The 13417-nt window shown below is 39.8% G+C and overlaps 1 protein-coding gene across 1 annotated transcript in view; it reads left to right on the top strand.

The window, feature by feature from the left end:
* Positions 1–13417, top strand: part of mfsd8l1 (major facilitator superfamily domain containing 8-like 1) — a 46440-nt gene that overhangs the window by 17597 nt on the left and 15426 nt on the right. Inside the window, exons 5-8 of the mRNA XM_061883299.1 lie at positions 925–1004; positions 2583–2928; positions 7046–7119; positions 7273–7486. Of these exons, the coding sequence (XP_061739283.1) occupies positions 925–1004; positions 2583–2928; positions 7046–7119; positions 7273–7486 (714 nt within the window). The remainder of the gene's footprint in view (positions 1–924; positions 1005–2582; positions 2929–7045; positions 7120–7272; positions 7487–13417) is intronic.

Here is a 13417-nt window from a genome sequence, read left to right as displayed (position 1 = left end):
TAAAAACATAAGAATATAGATAAATAGATAAAAATACATAAAAATACCAAGCACAAAGCTTATTTACAAGATTTAAAAGCGGTGTGCTAAACAGATCCAACTTAAGTGAAACACTAAGCATTATGCAGCAGTATTGCGAAGTACTAATCACAATACACAAACTACAAACGTAATAAAACACTCACTTACTCTACAATGTCTGCTCTCAGTTGGATGCCAACTAATCGAATGTTAATATCTTCCCAATTAGATGAAGAAATAATCATAATCCTCAGGCAGGTTTAAAAACAAAAGGTGCTGCAAACGAGCATCTTTTTGTGTCTTTCTTGCATTATCCGAGTATAAGTAGGTCATCAAAGTTGACAAGCTTCTCCGTTTATGGCCACACTCTTCTACTATCCAAGTGAGGGACATGATTTATAATCGAGAATTTTTCTTTCACCAACAGCAACTCAGTGTGTCAACATAGCAGCCTAGGTTAGTTAGCTCTCTGTGATCATGGCGCCGCTAAACGTAGTTCACTTTCATTAGCGCTTGTGATAATAATATCACTAATTCTTGATTATTCATGTCACGAGATGTGAATGGAGTATTGTTGGCGGTTTTTGGATTTATTTAGGGATTTTTGGGTGGAATAGTGTACTCCCATTAGCTGCATAGATAGCCACTTCATACTGGCTGTATTTTAAGAATTAGAATGCATAAAAAAAGAAATGTTCTTTTCTTACATTGGGATTGTGAATGATAGGCAATATCCCTTCAAAAATTGCATTTCCCCTTTATCATGTCCATTACCTCACAAATGTTTCAATAATAAAAAATGTTATGCTTTTATGGATTTAATAAAATGTATTTGATAATTTGTATTGATCGGTTACTGTGTTCTGATGACTTAACACATTTTACATGTACCTTTTGATGTAGGTCCAGCTTTTAACATCTTCCTGCGACTGTGTGATTTCCACTTGGGTCCTTTTGTGGTCAATACCTTCACCGCACCAGGGGTAAGAAATAGAATACAATAAATTACCATAAGTGCCTTGAAGGCCTACTGAAATGCCATCCGTCCATCCGGTCAATTCTATGTGTCATACTTGATAATTTCGCGATATTGCCATATTTTTGCTGGAAAGATTTAGTAAAGAACATTGACTATAAAGTTCGCAACTTTTGGTCGCTAATAAAAAAGCCTTGCCTTTACCGGAAGTATGTGCGTGTGACGTCACCGGTGTGAGGGCTCCTCACATCCTCACATTGTTTATAATGTGAGCCACCAGTAGTAAGAGCAATTCGGACAGAGAAAGCAACAATTTCCCCATTAATTTGAGCGAGGAGGAAAGATTTGTGGATAAGGATATTGATAGTGAAGGACTACAAATAAGATAAAAATAAATAAATAAGCCACGGCTCCGGGCTGCGGCAGTGTGAGCGTTTCAGATGTAATAAGACACATTTACTAGGATAATTCTGGAATATCCCTTATCTGCTTATTGTTTTAATAGTGTTTTAGTGAGATTGTAAAGACATACCTCAAAGTCGGATGGCTGCGGTGAACACGCCATTGTCTCAGAGAGAAGCCGAGGAGCCAAGCTCACAGCTGCCTTTTTTGACAGCTACTGCAGGAGGACGCATAATCCACTGATGTCTCCGGTAAGATATATATCACAATTTCCCCATCCAAAGACATGCTGGTTGACGTAGAGAAACATGTTTGCTTGACCGCTCTGTGTTAAAGCTTCACAACAAACAAAGAAACACCGGCTCTGTCTCGGTGCCAAAGACAGCTGCAATCCACCGCTTTCCACCAACTATTTATAGTCTCCATTATTAATTGAACAAATTGCAAAAGATTCAGCAACACAAATGTCCAAATTACTGTGTAATTAAGTGATGAAAAGAGACGACTTTTAGCCGTAAGTGGTGCTGAGCTAATATGTCCCCTCCAACCAATAACGTCACAAACACACGTCATCATACGCGTCATCATTCCGCGACATTTTCAACAAGAAATTCCGCGGGAAATTTAAAATTGTAATTTAGTAAACTAAACTGGCCGTTTAGGCATGTGTTGCAATGTTAATATTTCATCATTGATATTTAAACTATCAGACTGCGTGGTCGGTAGTAGTGGGTTTCAGTAGGCCTTTAATAGTCATATGATTGCTGTTTAAGTGTCTGGATACTAATACCTGAATCTGATAAGTTATGACCTGAGGACCATTTTTGTGAATCACCATAAATGAATTATCCTCATAGAAATGATAAGGGATTAAAACTGGGGTTAACAAAATTCAAATCATCATTACTCAGCTGATTAAAAACATTATTCAATTAACCCATCTGCAGGTCAGAATGTCCATGGAACATTTCATGCTCTAAATGTGTGCCCTCAGGAACTCAGTAGACAGTTTACAAGTATTTGATTTGAGATACAGCCATACACCTGTGGGCCTCTGCGTCAGGCACACCTGCACAGTCTTGTGAAATTCAACACATAGATTGTGTCAAAAATTGCTAAAGATTGACAGTTTACAAAATGTTTGATTTACTGTGTCTTTATATTGTCCTGTTGTCCACTCCAGCTATTCATGTGTTTTCTGTGGATTCTTCTTCAACTGGCTGTGATCTTCATGTACTGGGATCTTCCACCTCTGGAAAGGGGGAAAGACACGTTTAAAGCCGAGCACAGCGTCCTTGAGAATGAACAAGAGATTGAGGGAGATGAGGGCGAGGGCAATGAAGAAGGAAAGCCGCTAATGCGCTCCCAGGAGCTGTTGGGATCCTACGGCTCAGTGGTCGCCGAACACTCGCACAGGGATGGCACTACTGTGACTTCCGATCCAACCCTGAATCATATTTCCTCATCTCCCGAGCCAGCAAAGTCACAGGAATCCTCGAGTCCCTCCAAGAATTTCAGCCTCTCTCGCGGTACGTGGTTCTTTCTGGTTTAAGTGTCAGAGGACTTTATGTAGGGAATAACAAGAGACTGTTCATTGATTAGAAGTAGCTACTCGATAGAAGTTGCAGGCAAATGCTTAAGTGTGAGTGTGTGAATTTTATTTATATAGCGCTTTTTCTCTAGTGACTCAAAGCGCTTTACATAGTGAAACCCAATATCTAGTTTTTACATTTAAACCAGTGTGGGTGGCACTAGGAGCAGGTGGGTAAAGTGTCTTGCCCAAGGACACAACAGCAGTGACTAGGATGGTGTAAGCGGGGATCGAACCTGCAACTCTCAAGTTGCTGGCACGGCCGCTCTACCAACCGAGCTATACCGCTATAAAAAAACTAACTGAAATGCTAATAGTCAGCATGCTAGACCGATAATGTCAGGTAACAACAAATACAACTCAGGTCTGTACATGCAAAATGAACTCCAAAAGCTGTCAGGTTAGCATGTCAACAATTGGCTTGCTTCAAGTACTAAAATATACTGCAATATACTGCATGACTCGAATTTTCATATAGTACCCGTAAAAACAGCTAACATATTAATGTTGACATGCTGACATGCTAATATTAGCTGTGTGTCAAGTACCAAAATATATGACTCTGAGGTGAGTACCTGCAAAGATTAGAAGGGTAAAACTACTGTAAGTTGCACACACTCTTAAGTCGTGTCCAAACGTGGGTGTGCATCTTGTAAAAATAAGAATTATTTGTTTATGTTGCGCATGGACATATTTGAGTGACGGACTGGAAGTGATATTGAGCGGTGACGGTTACCGATGTACATGTGTATGGATTGTGTGTGTGTGTTATATGAATTAAAAAGACTGAGTGAGCAAGTATAATGCTCGATCGCCCAGTTTGGAGTCAAGAGACAGAACAAACTGAAACACGTTTTAGCAAAGTCTTTTATTGCCACCCAAACGTGGCACAATGTAGTGACTGACGTTAAAAGGCAACTAACAGTCATATATATTGCTTCTAAGCAGATTTATGGAATACTATTTTACCTCAATGTTTCACTTTTTTGAGTGGCTTTATTCTGGCTTGTGGATTAATAGATCGCTAGGTGGACAGTTGATAAAACGCGGTCGTGACTCGTCGTGAGTAATGTGCGATCAGTTCAAACTGACACTGTGTGTGACCTTAAGGGACATTTGAAGAAGAACTATTGTTTGTTGCAAACTTGATTGGTGTTGCTTCCTTATTTGTCATTCCAAGCGGATTGGAATGTGTAGCAGAATGTGACAAGGTGGCAAAATTACGTCGGTCAGCTGGAACAAAAAATACCAATAGCAGTATTGTTAATTCAAAACCTTCAATCTCCTCATCGACCAAAAAATACCGGTACTTGGTACATTGGTTTGTATTATCTCGGTTGTTGAATGTATTGCTTTTCCGGCTGATTATATTCAACCCTAACCGTTAACGGAACCCTTTTCAGCAGTATTTTTTTTTGTTTTTCCGTGTAACATTTTGTTTCTCCAGCTTCACGTCCGTTTAAGAGAAGCTTCACTTCTGTTGTCGTCACCTGTGTGGGCACATTTTTAAGTGGGCGCAACTTAGAGTAGTTCTGTGTGGCTGCAAATGGATATACTTGGCAAAGATAGCTAAAAAAAGCTTGCAACATACTAATGTTGGCATTATAGCAATTGAGTAACATTATCAAGGAGCATTTTAACAATGAAACGGTTTGAATCAGTTTAAAAATAGAATAGAATAGAAAGTACTTTATTGATCCCTGGGAGAAATTCAGGACCACAGTTCACTCACAATAGACAAGAACATTGAGGTATTTTTTACCTGTGAATAATATAAATACAGTCTATTATACAGCATTATTCACATGTGAATAATATAATTAAAGTCTATTATATATTTAAGTACAGTCAAAAAAGAACTTATGCATTATACAGACTGATGGCTGTCCGTATGAAGGACAATGTGTAAAGAGTAACATTTTTCAATAGAGAATAAGTGGAATGTTTTGAATGAGGCTATGGTTGGAAATTATGGGAGAAGAAGTCAAAAAGTAAAAAATCGTTTAAACGGTGGTATTGAAAAACGTGAATTGTGGGCAAAACAGAATTTTTTAAAACTTTGTGATAATTTGAATGTCCAGGATGAGTGGACTGTGTACTGGTGAATGGTTTCAATCGGTGGAGAAATGTGGAAGTTTGAATAATTGTCCCAGAAAATCTGGAATTCTTGTAACCCATTACTTCCCTGCTTGGGATTCAGCATCAGCGGTTTGAATTGGGGGTTAAATCACCAAAAATTATTCCCGGGCGCGGCACCGCTGCTTCCCACTGCTCCCCTCACCTCTCCCGTCCAAAGGCAAAACCCAGTAACTCAATTTTGGTCAAAACTGAGCTGATAATAATTTTGGAGTTCCTAGGTGATATGCTTTACATTAGTGTATGCGATATTGTAATTTGTTCCGTAAGTAAGCCGTTACGCGCATGGCAGGACCTAGCAACTACCACATAACCACGTAGATACAACAGAAAAACCTAGTATCTCAAGGGACCAATCGGAGCTTCTTTGTCAGTCGCCTTATTGTCTTTAATGAGACATTTGCACGAATGGGGGCCGACGGTCAACCTGATTATGTGATATTATGGCACCAGGGGATATTTGGAAGATTGGCCCAGGACGTTGCAAGCACCTTCATTAAATGTATTGTTCTTGATTCTTCCCCCTTGCATATTCTTTTGGGCAGATAACTGTGGAGGTCAAAATAAAAACTGGATGCTGTACACGGCTCTTGCCCAATGTGCAAACGCAGAATGGGGCCCACCCGAGATTGTGATAAAATATCTGGAAAAAGGGCACACGTTCATGAGAGCAGATTCAATCCATGGCTCAATCGGCAAGAAAATGAAAGCTCAAGAAAACATCTATACGTTTGATGACTTTGTAGATCTTTGTAAGACAGCATCAAGATAGATTGGTTTTCCTTTGTTTTCTCAAAATCAGCTAGACGTGAGTTACTAGGTTTTGCCTTTGGACGGGAGACCTCCCAGGGGGGGGATCACGGGTGATGGGTCAAATGCAGAGAATCATTTCAACACACCTTGTGTGTGTGTGTGACAATCATTGGTACTTTAACTTTAAATGTGGGAATTTCTGAGAAATAACAAAAAATAGAGCAGGACATTTTGAAAGCAAAATTGTTTGAATTGGATTAAACATGTGAGTTGGGGAGGAGACCCTGCCCCAAGTGGAGGAGTTCAAGTACCTAGGAGTCTTGTTCACGAGTGGAGGAAGAGTGGATCGTGAGATCGACAGGCGGATCGGTGCGGCGTCTTCAGTAATGCGGAAGTTGTACCGATCTGTTGTGGTGAAGAAGGAGCTGAGCCGGAAGGCAAAGCTCTCAATTTACCGGTCGATCTACGTTCCCATCCTCACCTATGGTCATGAGCTTTGGGTAATGACCGAAAGGATAAGATCACGGGTACAAGCGGCCGAAATGAGTTTCCTCCGCCGTGTGGCGGGGCTCTCCCTTAGAGATAGGGTGAGAAGCTCTGTCATCCGGGAGGAACTCAAAGTAAAGCCGCTGCTCCTCCACATCGAGAGGAGCCAGATGAGGTGGTTCGGGCATCTGGTCAGGATGCCACCCGAACGCCTCCCGAGGGAGGTGTTTAGGGCACGTCCAACCGGTAGGAGGCCACGGGGAAGACCCAGGACACGTTGGGAAGACTATGTCTCCCGGCTGGCCTGGGAACGCCTCGGGATCCCCCGGGAAGAGCTAGACGAAGTGGCTGGGGAGAGGGAAGTCTGGGCTTCCCTGCTTAGGCTGCTGCCCCCGCGACCCGACCTCGGATAAGCGGAAGAAGATGGATGGATGGATGGATGGATGTGAGAAGAGAAGGCGGACGAAAATAATAGTAAGAAGACTACAAAGATTTATTTTAGCGTGTAGAAATTACGACACTTTATTTTTAATATGTTGTCGGCTGAGTAAGTTTCTTTTTCATACAAAACATAACATAGGGTGGAGGCCCAGTGGGTTACATTGTTGTTGTCTACAAACATGTATTTCTTATTTCTTTCACATAGTCTGATCTTTTTCATTTTCCATTTTTGACCACAGAGTTCCTGAGAGAGGAGGTGGTTGTGCTGTTGGCGGCTCAGTTCATCACCCTTTTTAATCAGACAGCCCTGGAGGTACAATGAATACCAGATAGTTCATCTATTTCTACTGAATGAAAAACTTGCAATCTGCACATCAGTCATTTTTAAGGCCACTGCTTGGCTGAAAGAAAATGACAGTAAGGCATTCTGGGATAATAACAATGCAATGCACTACTTGTTCTCCAGACTATGGTGACTCCACTGACACAGAAGTTCTTCAACTACGGGGAGTTGGAGAACAGCGTCATGTACTGTCTCTGCGGCGTGGAGGTCATCGCTGGCTTCCTCTTTGTGCGCTGGCTAAGCCAGCGTTTTGCTGAGCGAGTGATTCTTGCTGTCGGCCTCAGTATTTGCAACATTTCCTGTGTCTGGTGCCTCATCTTCCTGGCTAAGCCGCTAGGTAAGTCTGTATTGTGGCCTATTGTGGCTTATGCACCAAAATCTAAATCTCAATTAGGGGCGGCATGGCCGAGTGGGTAGAGCAGCCGTGCAAGAAACTTGAGGGTTGCAGGCAATGTTCCCTCTAATTTTTCATGTGTGTGAGCACAAGCAAAAACTCCTTGAGCATTCAGTGGAGCACATGTGAGCAACATCAGACGTGCACATTGAGGCCATACCTGTAGCACACCTGTCCCAAACCTGACTAAATAACGAGGTAAATTACTTACTATTCTAATCAAATGACAGCAGTCACTTCCATGTGATAATTTTCTAACGTAAGGGTTTTGGCCCATTTACAATGACAAGAACAACAAAATTTGTTTTTCGATGAGCTGTGCACTATATTGTGTGTCTGTGTGGGGGGTACTGCTTTGCAAATAATGTGTACCCCATTCAGATATCGCATTTAGTTCCCATTAAAACATTCACTTGTTGCACAATGAGATGCAGAGGTGGGTAGTAACGCGCTACATTTACTCCGTTACATTTACTTGAGTAACTTTTGGGATAAATTGTACTTCTACGAGTAGTTTTTATGCAACATACTTTTACTTGAGTATATTTATAGAGAAGAAACGCTACTTTTACTCCGTTCCATTTATCTACATTCAGCTCGCTACTCGCTACTTTTTTTTTTTTAATCGATCTATAAATGTTTGTTTTGGTTAATGACAGAGCTTCAAAGTAGAATCTACGCATGTCTGCGTTTCACCAATCACATGCAGTCACTGGTGACGTTGGACCAATCAAACAGAGCCAGGCGGTCACATGACCCGACTTAAACAAGTTAAAAAACTTATTCGGGTGTTACCATTTAGTGGTCAATTGTACGGATTATGTACTGTACTGTGCAATCTACTAATAAAAGTTTCAATCAATCAATCAAAAGTGTAAAGGAAAAAAGACACTTTTTATTTCAACCGTACTTCCCGTCAAAAGCCTAAAGACTGATCGCACAGTTCCTGTCTTCACAATAAAAGTGCCGCTCCATCGCGCCTGCGCTAACAAAATAAGAGTCTCCGAAAGCCAGCGCTAACAAGCTAGCAAGCCACGGAGTTTGCCGCCAATGTATTTCTTGTAAAGTGTATAAAAACGAATATGGAAGCTGGACAAATAAGATGCCAAAAACCAACGACTTTCATGTGGTAGACAGAAAAGAGGAACTTTTTTTCTCCTCCATTTGAAAACGTGAACGTCTGATTCCAATGAATGCAAGTCATCAGAATCAGGTAATACACCAACTTATATTCTTGTCTTCATGAAAGATAGGAATCTATATGTTAAACATGCATGTATATTCATTAAAACACCTTCAACATGTGAACAAAAACGGCAAAATAAATAAATATAAATTATATACTGTATATATAAATGTATATGTATATATATATATATATATATATATATACACATTTATATATGTATAAATGTATATATACATATATACATTTATATGTATATATGTATATATATGTATATATATATATATATATATATATATATATATATACATATATATATATATATATATATATATATATATATATATATGTATATATATGATATGTGTGTGTGTATAAATGATTTGTGTGTGTATGTATGATATGTGTGTGTATGTATATGATGTGTGTGTATGTATACGTATATATGAGGTAGATCACCTCGACTTGGTCATTTACTAAGTAATTGATAAACGTTGAAAAACTTATTGGGGTGTTACCATTTAGTGGTCAATTGTACGGAATATGTACTGTACTGTGCAATCTACTAATACATGTTTTAATCAATCAAATCAATGAATGCCTACCGAGCCTATGGTGCTGTTAAGTTATTGTGGCTCAATGTGCCATTTTTTTCATTTTATTGTAATGTACTATTATTTAATATATAATATTGTTTTAGTTGCTTAAGAGATATTTCTGGCTCTGAATTTGTTCATTGCTATTTTTATGTTTTTGTGCATTATTTTTTGCCGTAATCAGGTTACTCATCAGTTACTCAGTACTTGAGTAGTTTTTTCACAACATACTTTTTACTTTTACTCAAGTAAATATTTGGGTGACTACTCCTTACTTTTACTTGAGTAATAAATCTCTAAAGTAACTGTACTCTTACTTGAGTACAATTTCTGGCTACTCTACCCACCTCTGATGAGATGTAAGCACTAGATCATGTGAACATTGCTGTAACTTTCCGTTTGTAAAATATATATATTTTTATTAGTATTTCTTTAATACAGGGGTGTCAAACTCAAATACAGAGTGGGCCAAAATTTAAAACTGAACAAAGTCGCGGGCCGAGGTTGAACAAATTAATCCTTTAAAGGGGAACATTATCACCAAACCTATGCAAGCGTCAATATATACCTTGATGTTGCAGAAAAAAACCCATGTATTTTCTAACCGATTTCCGAACTCTAAATGGGTGAATTTTGGCAAATTAAACGCCTTTCTGTTTATCGCTCTTTTAGCGATGACATCAGAACGTGATGTCACCAAGGTAATACAGCCGCCATTTTCATTTTCAAAACATTACAAACACCGAACTCAGCTCTGTTATTTTCCGTTTTTTCTACTATTTTTTTGAACTTTGGAGACATCATGCCTCGTCGGTGTGTTGTCGGAGGGTGTAACAGCACTAACAGGGAGGGATTCAAGTTGCACCACTGGCAAGAAATCTGCCGCCAGACCCCCAAAGTGCCTTCACATTTGACCTGCGATGCTAAGGCAGACATGGCACAGAGATGTATGGATAACCTGCAGATGCATTTGCAATGATAAAGTCAACGAAATCACAAAGGTGAGTTTTGTTGATGTTGTTGACTTATGTGCTAATCAGACATATTTGGTCACGGCATGACTGCCAGCTAATCGATGCTAACATGCTACGCTAATCGATGCTAACATGCTATTTACGCTAGCTGTATATACATTTGAAACTAGATACCCACATTTAATGCGAAACAAACACTTACCAATCGACGAATTTAAGTTGCTCCAGTGTCACAAGATGCGAAAGTCCTGATCGTTTGGTCTGCACATTTTACCGGCGATGCTAATAAGGCAGCCATGCTATGGGCCACTTCATTAGGTACACCCACGCTATGGCCGAATAGCGTCAATAGTTATTCGCTCAATAGCTTCAATTTCTTCTTCAATTTCGTTTTCGCTATCTGCCTCCATACTCCGACCATCTGTTTCATTACATGCGTAATCTGTTGAATCGCTTAAACCGCTGAAATCCGAGTCTGAATCCGAGCTAATGTCGCTATATCTTGCTGTGGTAACCGCCATGTTTTTTTTAATTTTCCTGAAGGAACTCTCCTGAAGGAATCAATAAAGAACTATCTATCTATCTATCTATGTTGTTTGTATTGGCAGCCCTGCATGACGTCACAGGGAAATGGACAGTCGCATTGCAAATAGCAAAAATGAAGAACTTAAAGCTTTTTTAGGGATATTCCGGGAGGTATGAAAAATTTTGAAAAAAACTTCGAAAAATAAAACAAGCCACTGGGAACTGATTTTTATTGTTTTTAACCCTTTTGAAATTGTGATAATGTTCCCCTTTAATAGGGACCCAAAAAAGTTTTGCATTGAATATTGACCAAGCAAGGCTTATATAAATTTATAGTGACGTGCAAAATCGAGTTTTAAATAATAATAATTAAAAAATATCAATGGCATATCAAATAAAATAAAAATGCAAATTGAATGCCTCTTTTCGGCGACGGGTTTGAGTTGGGGCTGGGTTTGGTGGTAGCGGGGGTTTATATTGTAGCGTCCCGGAAGAGTTAGTGATGCAAGCGGCTCTGGGTATTTGTTCAGTTGTGTTTATGTTGTGTTACGGTGCGGATGTTCTCCCGAAATGTTTTTGTCATTCTTGTTTACTGTGGGTTCACAGTGTGGCGTATATTTGTAACAGTGTTAAAGTTGTTTATACGGCCACCCTCAGTGTGACCTGTATGGCTGTTGACCAAGTATGCTTTGCATACACTTGTGTGTGTGTGTGTGTGTATGAGCCGCATATATCATGTGAGTTTGTATGGAGGAAAAGCGGACGTGGCGACATGTAGAGAACGCCAAAGGCAGTGCTTTTACGGCCCGCCCCCAATATTATTGTCCGGGTGGAAATCGGGAGAAATTCGGGAGGGGCACTGAACTTCGGGAGTCTCCCGGGAAAATCGGGAGGGTTGACAAGTATGAGTATTAGTGGTGAATGCGGTGTTACAGCGGCGGGCCAGCTCTAATGTTAATTTGATATTGCCTCAAGGGCCAAATGAAATTACACGGCGGGCCAGAGTTTGACACCAATGCTTTATTATAATAACAGCATTTCATGATTAATATTTATTAATTAAGATTCTTAATAAATGACAGTAGAATTAGCACATATTTGATTGGTAACTCATAGTGTAACGATCTGGAATGACATAATGTGCGGTGTAGGAAATGCCCGACTTTTTGTGTGGTTGTAAACGCATCACTGGCTCAGTTCCATATGTGTTGGCACAAGTGAGAAAGAGCAATCGCGGCTGCTGTTGATATGACAGACGGCAAAGTTGGTTTGGTCTGCTTTGTACGGCAGAAAATGACCAGCTTTGCTAGATAGAAATTGTTTAGCAATCTTTTTGGTCATGTGTTTATAAAGAGTTTTGCTCAATAAAGTGATCGATGGAATTCATGTCCTCCTCAAAGCGTCTCGACAGACGTTACAATATTTGAACAGTGATAACGAAAACTGTCGTCTCTGTTGTGGCCTCTTGTCGTCAGTTACTTTGAAAATTGCTTTATTTATTTTTTTTATTGGATTTTGTGCGCGGCATAGATTTGCCGTGGGCAGAGGACTTGTGAGTAGTGCGCAATTGCACAGGCGCGCACCTTAGAGGGAATGTTGGTTGCAGGTTTGCCAAATATGTAAAGAGTCCTTTGAATTATAGATGAAAAAAATAACTTGAGGTGTTTTGTTGCTTTTCTCCACAATTAAGTCACTGTAAATCTAAGCTCACTAGGGAAAATACATATATACATACATGAAGTGCACATACATGTAGGGATCGAGATAAATTAGTTTGGAATAAACTAAAAAAAACGCACTACAGTTCTCCAGGATGAAGGTTGAGTTTTAATGCCCCTAGCTTACAAACATACAATAGATAGGCTTATTGACCTGGCTAACCAAAATTAGCTTTTAAATGTCTAAACAACCTCGCGCCAACATATCTCTCCGACCTCCTTCAGCCTTACTGCCCCACTCGATCCCTAAGATCAGCCGATCAGCTGCTACTGACGGTTCCTGACACAAGGCTAAAGCTTAGAGGTGACAGAGCTTTCGCCGCTGCTGCTCCCAAGCTCTGGAACGACCTACCTCTGAGTGTTAGACAAGCCTCCTCTCTTCCTGTTTTTAAATATCTCTTAAAAACATACTTTTATTCTTTGGCTTTTAACACTAAGTGATATCCATCCTGCAATGGCGCCCCATTATACACGTGCTGTGAACCTGTTTTTATATTTTATTTATTCATTTTTTATCATGTTCTTTTTGAGTTGTGTTGTTTGCTCGGTCCTCGTATTATCTTTTAACTGTCCATTGTACAGCACTTTGGCTACCCCTGTGATACATTTTAAATGTGCTTTATAAATAAAGTTGATTTGATTTGATTTGGCCTATCGCAGGGTACATTCTATATATAGGCAAACAATCATTCAGAGTCACATTCATATCTATGGACAATGTACTGTCTCCAATAAACCTAACATGAGTATTTTTGGAATATGGGACATAAGTCCAGTACCCGGCGAAAACCCACACATGCACGGGGACAACATGCACGGTCAAACAGAGGCTCAAAGACGCACACAGCATAAAGTTAGACGTTATTGTCGGTAGT

This window comes from Nerophis ophidion, linkage group LG22 (assembly GCF_033978795.1).
Source record: "Nerophis ophidion isolate RoL-2023_Sa linkage group LG22, RoL_Noph_v1.0, whole genome shotgun sequence".
Classification (NCBI taxonomy): domain Eukaryota; kingdom Metazoa; phylum Chordata; class Actinopteri; order Syngnathiformes; family Syngnathidae; genus Nerophis; species Nerophis ophidion.
This window is presented reverse-complemented; position numbering and strand designations above follow the sequence as displayed.